The sequence below is a fragment of the Prionailurus bengalensis genome, chromosome B4 (assembly GCF_016509475.1).
Source record: "Prionailurus bengalensis isolate Pbe53 chromosome B4, Fcat_Pben_1.1_paternal_pri, whole genome shotgun sequence".
NCBI classification, from domain to species: Eukaryota; Metazoa; Chordata; class Mammalia; order Carnivora; family Felidae; genus Prionailurus; species Prionailurus bengalensis.
The window spans coordinates 122,010,696-122,028,344 of NC_057358.1; the positions used below are offsets into that span (position 1 = coordinate 122,010,696).

General features: G+C 35.0%; 1 protein-coding gene across 9 annotated transcripts in view; it reads left to right on the forward strand.

Moving 5' to 3' along the window:
- The window catches only part of MYBPC1 (myosin binding protein C1), an 86,508-nt gene that overhangs the window by 33,087 nt on the left and 35,772 nt on the right, over window positions 1–17,649 (forward strand). For all 9 annotated transcript variants that reach the window (XM_043562319.1, XM_043562323.1, XM_043562322.1 and 6 more), the window contains 8 exons: window positions 738–789; window positions 2,827–2,883; window positions 8,432–8,598; window positions 10,832–10,964; window positions 12,786–12,910; window positions 13,814–13,919; window positions 15,157–15,323; window positions 16,764–16,926. In XM_043562319.1, the coding sequence (XP_043418254.1) occupies window positions 738–789; window positions 2,827–2,883; window positions 8,432–8,598; window positions 10,832–10,964; window positions 12,786–12,910; window positions 13,814–13,919; window positions 15,157–15,323; window positions 16,764–16,926 (970 nt within the window). The remainder of the gene's footprint in view (window positions 1–737; window positions 790–2,826; window positions 2,884–8,431; window positions 8,599–10,831; window positions 10,965–12,785; window positions 12,911–13,813; window positions 13,920–15,156; window positions 15,324–16,763; window positions 16,927–17,649) is intronic.

Sequence of the window (17,649 nt, forward strand, 5' to 3'; positions counted from 1 at the left end):
TCTCTTCTGGAGTAAGGTACCCAGCAGGATGAAGAACCCAGAAACCACACCCTAATCAGCTGAATATGGTGTGAACGAGGCCAGGCATCCATAGCAGATAAATAGGGGAAGTGCTGTCACACGAAAGTGTTTCAGACAAATTAGAATCTAAAGGTAGGAGTGATGAGGAGGTGAAAAAAAATTTTTTTTTACCTAACTTCAGCATGAGTTCTTTCATTAAAGCTATCTACACAGCCTGGAAAGAGTATGAAACCCCATTTCAGGAGACGCCAAGTAAAGCCTGGGTGATCATGGACGTGCTGTAGAGATTTCTGTATCAGGTGGGAATCTGGTCCTGAGCAGGGCCTCTTCAACCTGGCCAGGAATCTCTGAGAATCACCTGAAGGGATTTTGAAGAGTATTAATTTCTGGGTGCCTGTCCCTTATCTGGTGAATCAAAATCTCCAGCAAGGAGATCAAGAAGCTGATTTTTTTTTTTTTAATTCTTCAGGTAATTCTAGTGGAAAGGCAGGTAGAATGACAGCTAGATATGGTACCTCCTGTAGTCCCCACATCAGTTCTGTGTGAGGGAGGATGAGGTATGATGCCTCAGCAGCTCAGCCATCCAGGAGGAGAGCCATCCCCCACTCCACCTGGCGTTCCTTCCATCTGAGGAATTCCCACAGCCTGGAAAGGAACTGAGCACAAAATTGCCTTCTTAATGGGTATTTATTTTATTGTTTTCTTTCCTTTCAAAGAATCTACTGGGACTACTCCAAACATTGACATCAGATCTGCTTTCAAGAGAAGGTAACTTCAAAAGGGGAATGTAGGTAGCTTTGGTATAACGTGCAAGTGCAGGGTTTTCAAACACATATTCCCTTCCTCCACACTCTTGTCTTCCAGATGAGAGCACCTCTTCACTCTAGTCAAACATACTATGTATCCAAAGGTTAGTGTTCTAGAAAAGCTGTAGGTTTAATTTCAAATCAGATGTATACTGATCATTTTTTAGATTATTCTGGTCATAGTGAAGCTCTATTTTTTTGAAAACACACTTTTAGTCTCTTCACGTGTGACTTTGTCCTTAATTACATTATTTTCCACCAAATGTCCAAGAAAGATGTATAATGATATAGCATCAGTTGAGTGATGTCAGAAAACTTTTATTTATATTGCTTTTCATCTAGAAATTGCTTATGGAGCCATTCTCCACAATTAAGTAGTGACTTATTGAAGTTAGCACTATTTAAATATTGGATTATTAAATGAAAGACCACTGAGTCCACTAGAATAAAGAATACTGTAGAAAGGCAAAATATAGATACCCATTTGATTTATTTTGCAACTGCCAAGGCTGAAAAATTGGGGGTTGGGGGACATGGAAGAAAAATGAAAAACAAAAAAAGTTCCAGTCTACAGGAAATGTAACTAGCCCCTTCCAGACATTATCTTACTCTCTGTATTTAATTTTTCCATAGTGTAAGTTCATTAATGAGAGCAAATATTTTGTCTTCTTAAGACTGAATCCACTTAGTTTTGTTCATAAGGAAAATCATCCCAACCTATCATAAAGCAATGATTTAGTCTGTTAATAAAAGGCATATTTCTCTCCTAAATTATGAATAAATGAAAATTTTAATTACTTAAAATATATTTAATGTTACCTGATCAATAAGTTGTTATTTTTTTTAAGTCATAAGTTTGAATCCTATTACTTTCCTTCCACCTTCCCTTTCTCCATGATCAGCAAATGCGTAGGTCTAAAACTATGCTCACCCTGTGAGCATAGTTCTAAGAGAGGGAGACATAATCTACTAAGTTTTGTGCTTTAAAAGAATAGAAATGTGTTTTCTTCAAAAGGTCTTCTCTAAATACCTGCTATTAAAGAAATTTTGGGAACACATTATTTGAGTTTAATTCTTATAACTTACATGTTATACACACTGTTTTTAAACCCGCAGACTCTTTTCTTAGAAACCATAACTAACATTTGTAAAGAGCAGGAAACAAAATCTTCATTAAAAAATTAAACATGTAAGTAAATATGTAGTGCCATTTAAATGTCAGCTCCATAGCTTCTATTTAGAGTTTCTATGAAATCATGAAGGTGGCTGCATGCCTAATTTAAGATGCATTTCTCTATAGGAAAGTATTCCTACCTAGTAAAGGGATCATCAATAATTCAAAGTCAAATTTTCGAAAAATACATTTGAAAAGGTATAAATATCAATAAGAAAATGAAAAGTTTGTAATGATTTCCCTTTAAAACAGAAAGGAATGCATCTTTTAAAAAGCTCTGCACTAGTTCCATTTTTGTTATGTTGGTATCACATTATCTGATTCAACTATTGATGGACACAAAGAAGTTACCTTTGAATATAAGCTCTGTACTTATATATTTGACACTGGTATACTTCGTTCTCCAAGCCAATCTCTGACATCAATAACAGAGATCAGCAAAAGTCCTTTGCTTTTTACACAGGTATGTTTCTACAGCCCCCAAACTTGGAAAAACAAAGTACTTTGTGTTGCTTGGCTTAAGTGCATTTGTGTTACTCTGTTTTAACACAAATCCAAGCAGTTTTATATATGCAATCTACAAAAATGTGTCTTCTGAAATCATAGAGTAACACAAGCTCTTCATGTTTACTTTTCCACAAGTACATACCCCAAAACTTAAAATGTCACTTGTGTGAAAAGAAATAGTTTGTGTTGATTTAGTCCCATGACTTGTGTGCCAGTACAAAATTGCATATACGTTATATGTAGAGTGTTTGGGGGAAACTGTTGTGTATATGTCTCAGCATTAAACCCAGATTTGCTTTTTTTTTTTGTTAATGACAGTGGAGAAGGTCAAGAGGATGCAGGGGAGCTTGACTTTAGTGGTCTCCTGAAACGTAGGTGAGAACCGAGCGATGGAGTGAGGCGCTGTGGCCTGGAAATCTTTTAGACACTCACTGAGAGAAGTCAAGTTTAAAGTGGATGTTTTTCGAAGAATTTCTCATTTCTTAAAACGTGTTTCGCTTATAGAATATAACACAGAGTCAACTAAGAAAGAGACAGAGAAACCACTGCATACTAATCTGCTAAAGATTTTAGTTGATGCTTTTTAACCTTCTTTTTAAATCTTTCATGAGTTTCACATGTTTTCTTAGTTGGGGATGAGGAGATCTGAAAACTGAGGCAGAAGACTTAAATACCTATAAGCCTCTGATTTCTCTAATAATTTCTATCATTTCAAGCATGATCAAATAACTAGAGCCTCTATTCTCCTGCCTTTGATATTTTACCAAAAAATCAGTTCAGTTTCACAATTTTGGTAAAAGTCTGCAGGTGTATGTGTATATATATATACATGTGTATATATATGTGCAGGTGTATGTATATATATATAATGTTTTTAAAGGAAGACCTATTTTAAAATAGTATTTGTGATTGTATTTCATCAAATCTAAGACACCATTCATTTTAATATATGTGTTTTATAAATCAGCAATCAATGAAAACATTGCTCCAAAGTGTTTATTATGACACACTATTGAATATAGGATACATCCTTATTTTTAAAATGTTTAGAAGTCAAAAAATATGCATTTTAGAGATAAAATAAATTAGTAAAATAGAAATAAATGTTTAGTATTATCAGTCACACTCCCTAACATTGTTCTCTTACAATAAAATTTATAGATTTCATTATGGATATTCAGTACATAATGATTTTATAGGATTTCTCCCCATATATGCATATACATAATCATATAATGTATTATGTATGTGTTTTGTATAAAGCTATACATATTCAGATATTTATTATAGCACAACTAAAAGAAATTGATATTTGCTGAGATTTTATTTACCTACCAAATGTGCAAATAAATCATAAAACTATGATTCTAAATTAATAATATATAATATTGATATCAGTTTTCATTAACTTTTCAGGTTCACTTTTTATTACTTTTAGTGCTTTCTATGGTTACTAAAGAAATGTGTATAAATACACTTCACAACAAATTACAAGTAGAATAAAATGGACTTGTGTCTGTTCTCAGTTTAGTTGGATGGCTTTATTCAAGTCCTTATGAATGAAAAATTCCCCCAGGTCTAAAAGTTGAGGTTGAGAACAGAAATATTAACAGTATTGTTAATATTTAATAATTTAATAAATATTGGTAATTTATTAATTACCAGTGGATATTAGCCAATCAAGAGACGTTGGCAGTATCAAATATACCTTTCCCTCTTAGGCTACTTCAAATAATCATTAGTCTCAATAATATCTATTAATTCCCCAAATTTATTTAAAGCAATAGTATATGAAGTGACCCTAAGTGAAACTTACCCTTCCTCACTTTACAGGTGAGAAATCAAAGACCAGACCTATCAAGTAACTTACCCCAAGTCATACAGCTAGAGACAGGGCAGGGACCTAAATCCACGTTTTCCTCTGAGGCAGCTCATTCCATATAAGAAATACCACACTGAATCTACTTTGGAAGTTGGTGCTTCAGTTTATAATACAAATTGACACTGTAGGAAGACAAGAGATTTTTTTTCCTCCTGCAATCATTTACTCAACCAGGAAAACACTAAGTGCTTCCTTTGTGCCTTCTGTGTGCCAGTGCCTTCCAGTACCTGGAATGCAGAAAGGGCTGTAATACACTTTTGTGGGAAGGAAAAGGTGGTGGTAAAAATATGGATGTGGGTCTCAACTCTCCCAGTTACAAACTGCATGACTGGTCAAATTGCATGTCCTCTCTGAGATTTGTTTTCCACATCTGTAAACGTGGAGAACAAAAACTACTTGAATCAAATGTAAAAAGCTGGCTCATAGTAGGTGTCAAATATTCACTCCCACCAAAAATGTGACATTTTCCTTTGAAGAGCCTTTATTCATAAAGAGACATAATACACACACACACACACACACACACACACACAAATCAATCAATCAAGATGTAATACAATAGATTATTAAACACCATGCTCTGATTAAAAAGGAAAAAAGAAAGAAAAAATAATGGCTACTAGTAGTTTGTAGAGTCAAAGAAATCTAATTAATGATCAAAATTACTGAAAACAAAATGGGCAGCAAACATGTCTCCAGTTCTCATTTTCTTTACATCCCCTAATTATGATTTGGACTCATAATTAAATTGTTAGCCTAAGACTATATTCATTTAATATACTATACTAATCACCATTATAACTTTAGAAATCATTGTGTTTTCCTACTAATTTGTGAATTGCATGTGTTTTCATTGTGGCAATGACACTATTTCTACTCCAAGAGTGTGTGGCAAAATCCCTATCAAAATAAGTATCTTTATATCTCTCTACAACATCTCTCTACAACAAAAGATCTCCTTGACCTGAACAAAACTGGAGTATTTCAAATAGACATTAGCTAAATTGGAATAAATCTATTAGGCAAAATCTTGTTATGGGATATTATATATATATATATGTATATATATATATATATAGCAATTATAGAAATTTTATATAGAAGAAAACTTTCAAGTATATATATATAGAAATTTTATAGAGAATATAAATATATATTTATATATAAATATATATTTCTATATATATATATAGAAATTTATATAGAATAAAACTTTCAAGTATATATATACTTGATGGTCCTTGTATATATACACTTGATGGTCAAGTGTACTTGAAAGTTTTTTTCTATATAAAATTTCTATGATTGCTTTGTACTTTACTAGGACCATCAAGTTATAGAAATTTTGATGTAGATGAAAGTACTGTGAATGTTATATAGGTCTATCCCAATGCTTGAAAAGGAATCAGTAGTGCCTATAGAAGACGAATTTCTCTCCTACTGTAATTTAATATAACCATGCAGATAGGGCCATGCACAGCCACCATGGTAAGTAAAGATCTATTCTGGATGAGTTAAGGTAATGCTACAGGTAGAAGCCTTGACTTCACATTCAAGTAAAAAATAATGAATACTTCTCCTTGCAATTTGGAATTGAATTAAGTAATAGAAAAAGATGGACTGGGAAAGAGGTTACTGGTGTGTGTATACCAAGTTTGCTAAGATTAAGAAGATAGTAGAGCAAGGTGTATTTTGGTGTTTTAATGAAAAAAAAATGGTGAGGATGATTGGTTTTATGAATCTACCAACAAAACTGACTTAAGAAATCACATTGACAACAATGATCTTTATACTGGCTTCCCTTACATAAATATTCACATCATGGATCCAGGTATGTCTTAGTATTTGACTTGTTATTCTTGCTATTTCAATCTAGTTTGGTATCTTTAAATCCTTTTACCAGTGTTGGGAGGATACTCGAAATGTGGATGTAATTCTTCTTGGTTGAAATACAAATTTAACACAATGTAATATGGCATATTTTTTACAGTGAGGGGACTATTTAGGCTGGAATACAAAAGAAAATAGAGCACTAATAAAGTGGTTGAAGAAACACATACAAAGACTATACATAGGTACACAGACACATTTTAATTGCAGTTTTCCAAGACTTTCTACAAAATATTTAAAGGATGTATTAGAAATCTAGACTGCTTTCAGACAGTAAACCTAGTAGATCTGGCAAATTATTACCAATATTCCAACTTCAGGACAATTTTCTTAAGCTTTTCAATTTATCTGTGTTAATAGAGTGTGTAGTTATTATCTCAGTGACATATGAAAATAATACTTGCGTATTGAGCTTTTAAGAGGCACATTTCCCTAATGGTGTTATCTGGTCCTTCCCATAAAGGTTACTGACAGGCCAATGACCTCCCACTTCCTTCCACTTTCCAGGAGATTTGCCTCAGCATCCTCCTCCACTGGGCAAAAAGACTTACACGACAATGTAAATTAGATATTTAGAAGTCATCCTTGCCTAACGCCACCCTAAATTCTATGTTAATATTTATATTCTCCTCTCCTTCCCTATGATTACAATCCAGTATTTTCTCAAAAAGTACAGAAACAGGTGTAATTAATGTGACAATGCAAACACATGTAACCCATCATTTGCTAACATGATAGCAAGAATCTGTTTTCTCACTGGTGTTTAAGATGTGTTGACCAGTTTTCCTGAAAAATCATACCCAAACCAGCATTATTCACAGTAAGTAGTCCCTGTAACGTTTCCAAATTAACCTGATAAAAACAGTCAACTAAGTCTTTCTTTAAAAATCAGGATTATTTAGCCAACAAAGGAAATCAATTTAAGTTACATTTTTCTTTTAAACTAGTGTTTATTCTTGATTTTTTCTTTCATTTATTGGTTTTAAAATAAGGACAGACAAGTGTACTTTAAATCTCATATCGTGCGTGTCCTTTATATTTATTTTCTGTATGTTCTTTAGTCAGTGATCAAAATTTGGGATCATAATTTTGATAATTACACTAAGAAGTTACTTTCCCTTTGTTCATGGGACTTTAGCCATTTGCTTTAAAAGTTTAACATTTAGGGGTGCCTGAGTGGTTCAGCCGGTTAAGTGTCTGACCTCGGCTTAAGTCATGATCTTGAGGTTCGTGAGTTTGAGTCCCGTGTTAGCTCTGTACTGACAGCTCAGAGCCTGGAGCCTGTGGTCTCCCTCTCTCTCTGCCTCTCCCCAACTCGTGCTCTGTCTTTCGAAAATAAATAAACATTAAAAATTTTAAAAAAAATAAAAGTTTAACACTTATATTTTTATAATTCTTACCCAACCTGCTTTCAAAAAATTTCAAGACAGTGCTTTAAGACGAGATATGAGAGCATTTTTGGCCTCATTTTCCTTTTCTCCTGCCAATTTAGAAAAAAAAATATTTTAAAAAGTGAATGTATCCACAAAAAATCATATTTAAGAAAAAAACAAAAAAAAATTCTGGCAGTGTCAATTTTTTTTTTTGTATATAAAACAGCAAAAAATGGTTAGTGTACACATTTACTAATATGGTAGGAAAATGCAATTTGCAAAATCCTAAGATTTGAAATTCTTATTTGTATGTACTGTCTTCACATATAAGCTAGAATGTATACAATGAAGGGAGAAAGAGATCATTTTTCTTTTATAGACCAATATTTAAATCTTCTCATTCTTAATCCACTTTTCCGAATTATTGCAGTTGCCTATAGCCTAGATGTCAACTGATCTTAAGTTCCTCAAAATCTCACCTTCTCTTTAAACTTTCAAGTTGAAAATAAGTAAAAACATCTTCAGAACACTTCCTGATACCTTTCTCTCTCCCTAATATTGTATTGTTAACTAGGAAAGCGAGAGCGTCAATATAAGCTCACACACCTGATCTTTAACTATATGGAAGTTTCCTTGAGACCGCGGCCTTTAAGTACTCAGCCTTTAAAAAGGGGGACTTTTAACACTGAACCGACAAATCGGTACCATACTCCAGCCTTTCTTGTGCTTCGGAGCCGGTGGGCGGCTACTAAACTAGGCAATGGTTCTCCCCGGTTAGGGAGGTGAAGCCTCAGGAGGAAGAACCCGAGGTAGACGTGTGGGAGCTGCTGAAGAATGCGAACCCCAACGAGTATGAGAAGATCGCCTTCCAGTACGGCATCACCGACCTGCGCGGCATGCTCAGGCGGCTCAAGCGCATGCGCAGAGTGGAGAAGAAGAGCGCAGGTGAGCTCTCCTGGGGGAGGTGGCAGCGGGGCCAGCATCCAAAGCGGACCAAAGAAATGATGGCGAACCCCCTGCAGGGATGCTTTCTGTCTCTCTCTGGGTTTGGGGCGGGGATGGATGGGGCGGAATTTGCAGGGGTTACACTTCTTACCTTTGGCTTTGGGCGGAGGAGTTCACTGCTCTGCACATCAGTAGCTATGAGGGTAGCAGGTAGCTAGTGAACACTTAAGGTAACGGAGATTGACTTTACAAGTACCTCATACAGCGTGTAACAGAACAATAAATATCTTCCTTCTCACTGGGAATTTCTCAGTGGCCCTTTCTCCAGACTCCATATCTCCCTCACTCTGAAATTCTTGATTATTACTTACAGTAGATTCGATGTCTCTTTGTTTTGCCATCATGTTCTTCCACCCATTAAATGGGGACTGGGGAATTCACTTCTCACACCCAGTGCGGTTGTAAAACAGCTATGTTGCTCCCTTGAGACCTGAAGTGAATGGATTTTGTTGTGGTTTTAAATATCTCTTAAAAAAATACTTTGAGATGTTGAAATTTAAAATTTACAGAAAGAAAAACAAGAGCGACACATTTTAAACTGATCATAAGCTCTTCAAAGTTTCCTATATTTGGTCATGGTCAGTTATCCGTTTTGTGACGCGTCAAGGTAACATATCAATCCTATTATTGTTTACTGTTTGTTAATGTCCAAATCGAATTTATTTATTTATTTAGGCACCCAACCTGGATGTCCAAGCAGAATTTAAAGTCTCTTGCCATTTCTTTTAAAAAATCTGCCCTTTATTTCTAAACCTCCCTGTAAACTGGGTGAGAAATGGACCCAGAGAAATATAGAAGTGTTTTGTTTTTTGCTTTGTTTACATAAGTCAGCCATTCCCACTATTTCAAAACTTCAAAACCTTCAGAAGTTTAATTCTTGAGAGGTATCTGAGATGATATAGTCATCACAAACATGTTAAATGCCGAAGTATAGAGCCAGCTGATATCTCTTTTCCTCCACACTGGCCTAATTCTTGCCATTAGCTCTGAATTGATGTCATGAGGTATATGATAAATAACTTTTTTAAAGCTAGTATTTATTATATCATGTTAAAATATGAGAAAGTGAGTTTAAGGAATACTATGGCAAAGTCTCAAGGATGGAAGTAGAAGCAGAAAAATTCCATGAGGCATTCCACAGGTGTATGTATTTTCCAAACTGTCTAAATGAGTATTATCTTTAAAATCAGGGAAAAACTATTAAATTTATTATTTTTTTAATTTTTTAATGTTTATTTATTTTTGAGAGACACAGAGAGACAGAGCACAAGCAGGGGAGGGGCAGAGAGAGGGAGACACAGAATCCAAAGCAGGCTCCAGGCTCCGAGCTGTCAGCACAGAGCCAGACACGGGACTCGAACTCAGAAACTGTGAGATCATGACCTGAGTGAAGTCGGATGCTTAACTGACTGAGCCACCCAGGTGCCCCAAAAACTATTAAATTTAAAAAGAAGTTAATTTCTGCTTAGGACCTTTCAAAGATAATCTTTTTTTAAAACTACTATGTTCTATGTTATTTAAAATGTTTTGAAGTCCTGAGTTCCTAACCATATATGTATGAAGTATTTAATATGTGTCACTATTTGGACAAGGTTCCACAGTACAAAACTTTGATAAGTCTACTATTTCAATTAGTCAAAGGCATTCAGTTTCATCTTATGAGTCATTGAATTTATCTCATAAACTCTGTGTTAAAAAACTGTGACATAAGAAGTACAGAGATAATGCCAATAATCCTGATAGGAATCATGCTAGAATAGGCATATTCTTCGAGTTCACTTTCATCTGGATCCTTTATAATTTCCTGAAGAGTTAGAACAGTCATTTTTTTAATATTAAATTTATTGTCCAATTGGTTTCCATACAACAGCCAGGGCTCATCCCAACAGGTGCCCTCCTCAATACCAGGACAGTCATTTTTAAAGGCTCTTCAATACTCTTATGTTTCTTTCAAAAACATGTGGGTTCTCTTCAAATTGCTAAATCATCTTATGATATATAAATCAACACAGAATTCTAAAATATAGAGGATAATTTGGAAGGTTCCTAATTTATTTCTACTTTGAGTCTCCATTTTTCATTTAGTTTTAGGTTCTTATACATACATCGACTATTTAAATTCACAGCATATGTATGCACATATTGACATAGTTTTGCTTTTTCTCTCTACCAGCTTTTGCAAAAATTCTTGACCCTGCATATCAGGTTGATAAAGGAGGCAGAGTAAGGTTTGTTGTGGAACTGGCAGACCCAAAGTTGGAGGTGAAATGGTATAAAAATGGTCAAGAGATTCGACCCAGTACAAAGTAAGTGGGCTTTGCAAATAATCAGTGATAGCTACATAAATCAAACAGTAGTTTGACTTAATTTTCTATGAATAAAAACATGCTTTTGTTATACCTTTTAAATGCAAAATCACATGGAGGGGGAGTAAAAACTTTTCATGTGTTTTGGAGCCATTAAGATTACAGTGCTATCTAAATAAAACTTCGTTTTATGTTTTAATTCTATACAAACTATTTTGAGTTATTTCAGTTCCAGTTTTGTGTCAATATAGGTTATATGTGATTATTTCAGAGCACTGTCAAAACTTCTCCCAATTTTTAAAATAAAATTTTGAAAATTTTGAAATATATATTTGACATACCAGCTGGGAATCACACCTTATAATTAGAGAACTTTTGTTTTTCCAAAAGAGCATCTAAAGCCTGTATTTTATTTCTTGGCCCTCTCTCAAATGAAGGAAACAGACTAATCCCTGATGTCTGATGGTATTGCTAGTCTATTATGAAACTACTTTACACAGATCCTTCTCAGCCTGAGAGATTTTCAACTCCAATATATTTTTTTAAGTTAACAGGAGCCACACGCACATTTATAAAAAGACTTTAATCCTGAAAATCTGTCACTTCTGGAGTGCAATTAGGTGGTTTCCAATTTCTTAATGTGGTCATGCCTACAGAGTGACTTTGTGATAATAATGTTTGTGTCTGATAAAAATCTCTTGAAAGCGGCTTGAATTTACCAAAAACATAATTTTAATCGGTTATCTTTATCTATAAAATGTTGTGTAACGCTTTATTCTTGAAGTCTTCAATTAGAAGATTTTCCAAATAAGAACTTTTTCTTTAGTTTGTTATAATGCCCTAATATACTCATCCATAATCCAGATCACAGACAATTAAATTTTGTGATATTCCTGGCTTTTAGTTTTTTGTCTCCAAATGCTCAAGTTCTTTTTTAGTAGATTGTTACTGTGATATGATAATACTAGTTCTTAAGCTCATTTAAAAGAACATCACGTTCTAAAAAATTACTGCCTGTAACAGTGATTAAGTTCACATTATTGCTTAAATTGTATAATCACTTATTCACCTAACAAAATCTATTGTGTCACTGCACTAAGCCATGAATGGAATCAAGGAATCAATGAGTAAGATTGAGTCCCTGTCCACCTGTAAACTAGATGAATCGGCAGGGCTGGGGGTGGTGCCTGAGTGGCTCAGTGGGTTAAACATCCGACTTTTGATCTCCGCTCAAGTCATGATCTTGTAGCAGTTCATGGGATCAAGCCCTGCCTCAGGGTCTACACTGACAGTGTGGAGCCTGCTTAGGATTCTCTCCCTATCTCTCTGTCCCTCTGCCATGTTCTCTCTCTCTCTCTCTCTCTCTCTCTCTCTCTCTCTCTCTCCCCCCCTTCCCCACATTCTCTCTCTCAAAAATAAATAAATAAACTTTAAAAAAATAAACTAGATGAATTGGTCATTTAAAAAAATTTACAGAGTTCAAAATCTCTCTGACAACCTTAGCCAATCCTATTTTCCAACAATGGGTTAAAAAAATTAAAAAGCAAATATGTGAGTACTAATTTATATATGAAATAAAACTTCTATAAAAATACAGATGTTAAATATTATGTGTAAATATGAATATGTATTACAGTGTGCATTATGAAGCTAACAACAGTTTTCACATTTTCTGTTAACTATGTAAGATATGCTACATAAATGGCAGATCATAATTATATCCTTGACTTTCAAACATTGCTGAATTACAAGCCAAATTTGCTGGTAATAAAAAAATAAAATCAAGTTCACAGACTGTTATCTCCCTCCCATTTCAAACAGATACATCTTTGAGCATAAAGGATGTGAAAGAATCATGTTTATCAATAACTGTGCGCTAACGGATGATTCAGAGTATTATGTGACAGCTGGTGATGAGAAATGTTCCACCGAGCTGTTTGTGCGAGGTAAAGTGCAATCTCTTACTGTAGTCTTCAACAACCTTTGGCACTCCTTCTCCCAAGGGTAGTTATCAAAATGAGTGGGACAGGTAAGCTCTTGAGCTCTAGGGCACAGGTAACAGCACGCCTAGAAATGGGTTTGCTTGGGGACAGACTGGCTCTGCATGGAAGCTCCTCTACACTGGCCGTTATTACGTATCCTAATTAATCTTTAAGTTTGTTGAAGACTAGAAAAGCTGAGGGGGGGGGGGAAGACTGGTGAGTCTAAATACCTCATGTTTTTGACTCAAGCAAACAGTATAATTATTCTAGTTATAGCTTCTGAAACCCAACAAACTTTACTGAATAATCCTCATTTCACACATTCAGCTGATTGCAAATACACTTCTCTCAAAATCAGTTTTATTAGTGAAAGGGAATCAATGGTTGACACCGAGGGTGCTGAAGACAATCTTTTACTAAAACATTTTGAAAAGAGCTGGAGGGTGTAGATGAAGCCCTCTGAATACAGAGAGCTCTGCAATCAGAGCTCCAACCAGAACCAAAGAATCATACTGTTAGAGATCCTCCATCACAAACGTCTACCACGTGGTTTCTTATTTGCCAAAGGAAGGATATTTGATACATGTTTTGTCTGCTCTCCAGAACAATAATTGATTTGATTTGAAGAGTCTGAGAAAATTGGGAAAACTTACCCAGGGCTGCTAACTATTTATTTTGCCAACAAAGATATAAAACAAAACAAAACAAAAAACCACCTGCCAACTATCTACCACCATCTAACCATAACCCTATGGTAGATGATACTTTCTTACTGTTGGTCTTTTATCTGTGAACAAATCTGTGGTCATGAGCAGATTTCAAGCATTTAATGATTCTGATTCTCCTTTTTTTTTTTTTTTTAAACAGAGCCTCCAATTATGGTAACCAAACAGCTGGAAGATATGAATGCTTACTGCGGGGAAAGAGTGGAATTAGAATGTGAGGTGTCAGAAGATGATGCTAATGTGAAATGGTAAGTAACTTTCCTGAGGTCTGTCCATTTTTAATAGATTTTTAAAAATATGCTTTTATAGATTGGAGAACAGGAAATGGCTTTTACACATTTGAAAAAAAATCACAACCTCATTTGTGTTAGTAGAAATGGTAACTAAAACTACAAAGATGCTGGGAGTTTTTTCACCTATGAAACTAGAAAATGATACAGAAAATTAGACTGGTAAATGTAGGGAAGTAGGCACTTAGTATGAAATGGATAGCTCATGGTTGTCCAGATCTGTTTGACTCCAAATCCCATGGATGCTCCTAAGTTCCAAAAGTTGTTTACTCTCACCATGCCACACTGGCAACTTACATGGAAAAATATTATATATTTTCCCTAGTTACCTTATTTTTATAGTACCTCAGAAAAATGTTTTAGGCTAAGAATCACCAATTATTTTAAAAAATAAAAGCATTTTTTTTCCAGTTAAAGAGTGTTTTCTCAAGTTCTATGTGAGTAACATCAAAATTAAAACTAAGAGATCCATAATAAAATTAAATGCTTTGTTGAAAAGTATAGTAAATTACACAGCATGAATCTGTGGTAATTGGTACAGAGTAGATTGTTCATTCTAATCTAGAATCATAGCTATCTTTAAAACATGTTAAGTGAGGGGCGCCTGGATGGCTAGCCAGTTAACCATCCAACTTTGGCTCAGGTCATAATCTCATGGTTGGTCCTGTCTCGGGCTCTGTGCTCACATCTCAGAGCCTGGAGCCTGCTGCAGATTCTATGTCTCCCTCTCTCTGCCTCTCTGTCTCTCTCTCTCTCTGTCTCTCTCTCTCTCTCTGTCTCTCTCTCTCTCTCTGTCTCTCTCTCTCTCTCTGTCTCTCTCTCTCTCTCTGTCTCTCTCTCTCTCTGTCTCTCTCTGTCTCTCTGAAAAATAAACATTAAAAAAATTTAAAACATATTAAGTGATGCAATTCTTATTAGTGAGTGGAAGAGGTAATATTCTCTCATAGCATATTCAACTGATCTTGAATGAGAAGAAAGAGCTTATGTTCTTTTAATGTAATTTTTTAGACAATCCTTGTTACATTATTAATCCATTTGATGTAGTGATCGTACATTCTTTAATTCAACAAATAGTTCTTAGATACCAGGATATAGCAAAAACAAAAACAAACAAAAAAAAAACAAAACCAAGACCAATAAGGTCCATTTCCTGAAGGGTCTTTTATAAAACTTTTTATAATCTATTTAAACTCAGGTTTAAGAATGGTGAGGAGATTATTCCTGGTCCAAAATCAAGATATCGAATTAAAGTTGAGGGCAAAAAACATATTTTGATCATAGAGGGAGCAACGAAGGCTGACAGTGCAGAATATTCTGTAATGACAACGGGAGGACAATCATCTGCTAAACTTAGTGTTGACTGTAAGTAAGATCTCCTTGGGTATCTTCCAAGTTGCGTATCTACTGGTGTTGCATTTGTTAATTCAATTTTAGGAAAGTTTCTATTTTATTTCTACTGGCGGCAATTTTAAATATGTAAAATTGGATTCATTCTGAGTGTCTATGTCATATCAGTCAGGGTCTCTGAAAAAGAAATCGACTACTCAGTTTAATAGTAAAACACAGGATTGGGAAGGAAGTATAAAAATCACCTGCCACAGAAATGGTCCAAATGGTTAAGAAGCACTGTAATCCCAAGACCACATAAGTAGATGATAAATACTTAGATACAATATAAAATCCTGAAAATGTTTGTGTAACCCATGAGTGAATTTGCTATCAATTCATTAAATAAACATTCAACATTCTGCAATTACATTTGGAGTGAGAAGGAAGTTACTCAAACCAAGGGGGATCAAATGAGAACATTGTAAGAACCCATTTGCTACTAAGATCCAGAAGCATGAGAGAATTTATGTACTTCCCCAAATACCTCCAAATAGTAGTCACTCCTCAATGGCAGAGTCTGTCTCTTCCAGCTGGCCATGAAAATTAAGATAGCAAATCTCACAGGAAGTTTGGTAGTAACACATGCAGAGCAGAAATCCTGCTTCCTTACTTCTTTCTTAGTCCAATTATGATTCATAGGATCACTGAATTATTCAGAAGTTATCTCAGTTACACTCACTCCTTATGCATCGCGGAGTTGTGGTCATTTTCCTTTAATACCAAAACAGTTTTTTCAGCCATGGACAGATATTTGTATCCATTTAAAGCAATTACAGTCAGTTCTGCTATAATACAACATATGCATTTCTAAAATCAATATGCTATGCAAAGTTATGCAATAAAACCACAAAACTAATGGGCAAAATGAAGTTATGGGCATGACACTCAAAAGTTTTGTCAGCCACACATTAAAACAAAACAATAAGAACCTAATAAAAAACAGTATCACAGTTTTACACAGGCCAAATGGTTAATAAATATGGCACTTTATGTTAAATGAGACCTAAAATTTCCTTGTGGAAGCAGTGTGGGGAGTGTTGTGGTTACTGAGATACTGTGACATGGTGAGAAGAGGTTATTTGAAATTGGATGGACACTGGTAATCTCAGATGTGTATGAGTATGGTTTGTATTGCATGGGTGAATTCAAGCAGCTGGTAGATGTTTGACGTGTATGTGTGTGTGCACACGCATGTATGCATTTTGTACAGTTCTACCTGGCTCAGTTCACCTGGGTGCCATTTCCTCTTTTTCATGAATGAAATCATGCATCATCAAACACAAAATTTGTGTTATGTTCTGGTTGTCTCCCAATATATCAATTGCACTGGAACAAATTCTCATTTTCAAAACAAGATACCGTCTTGGCCTGTCTGGAGTTTGGGTTTGGCACTTATATATATTGTTTCTGTAGTGAAACCTCTGAAGATTTTGACACCTCTGACTGATCAAACTGTAAACATTGGAAAAGAAATCTGCTTGAAGTGTGAAATCTCTGAAAACATATCAGGAAAATGGACTAAAAATGGCCTACCTGTTCAAGAAAGTGACCGTCTGAAGGTCATTCACAAAGGAAGGTAAGCAAGTTAGGCGATCTGTAACTTGTCTCAATATGCACTCTTCCTCTACTTCCTAAATTACATATTTGGTGAGGAAGTTTGGAGAGTAGTCATAAAGAGAGGATCTTCTTCTGGTTCTTTGCTTCCAAATAGCAAGAATGTCTGACTTCTCTGTTCTATATCATGTCCTACCAGTGATCCTTTATCTGCACCTCATGGTATGGTACTTTGTCTATTCAAAAGCCATCAACTTGGGAATGCAAGCTGGTGCAGCCACTCTGGAAAACAGTATGGAGGTTCCTCAAAAAACTAAAAATAGAACTACCCTATGACCCAGCAATTGCACTACTAGGTATTTATCCAAAGGATACAGGTATGCTGTTTCAAATGGGCACATGCACCCTAATGTTTATAGCAGCACTATCAACAATAGCCAAAGTATGGAAAGAACCCAAATGTCCATCGATGGATGAATGGATAAAGAAGATGTGGTATATATATACAGTGGAGAATTACTTTGGCAATCAAAAAGAATGAAATCTTGCCATTTGCAACTACATGGATGGAACTGGAGAATATTATGCTAAGTAAAATTAGTCAGAGAAAGACAAATATCATGACTTCACTCATACGAGGACTTTAAGAGACAAAACAGATGAACATAAGGGAAGGGAAACAAAAATAATATAAAAACAGGGAGGGGGACAAGACATGAGACTCATAAATATGGAGAACAAACAG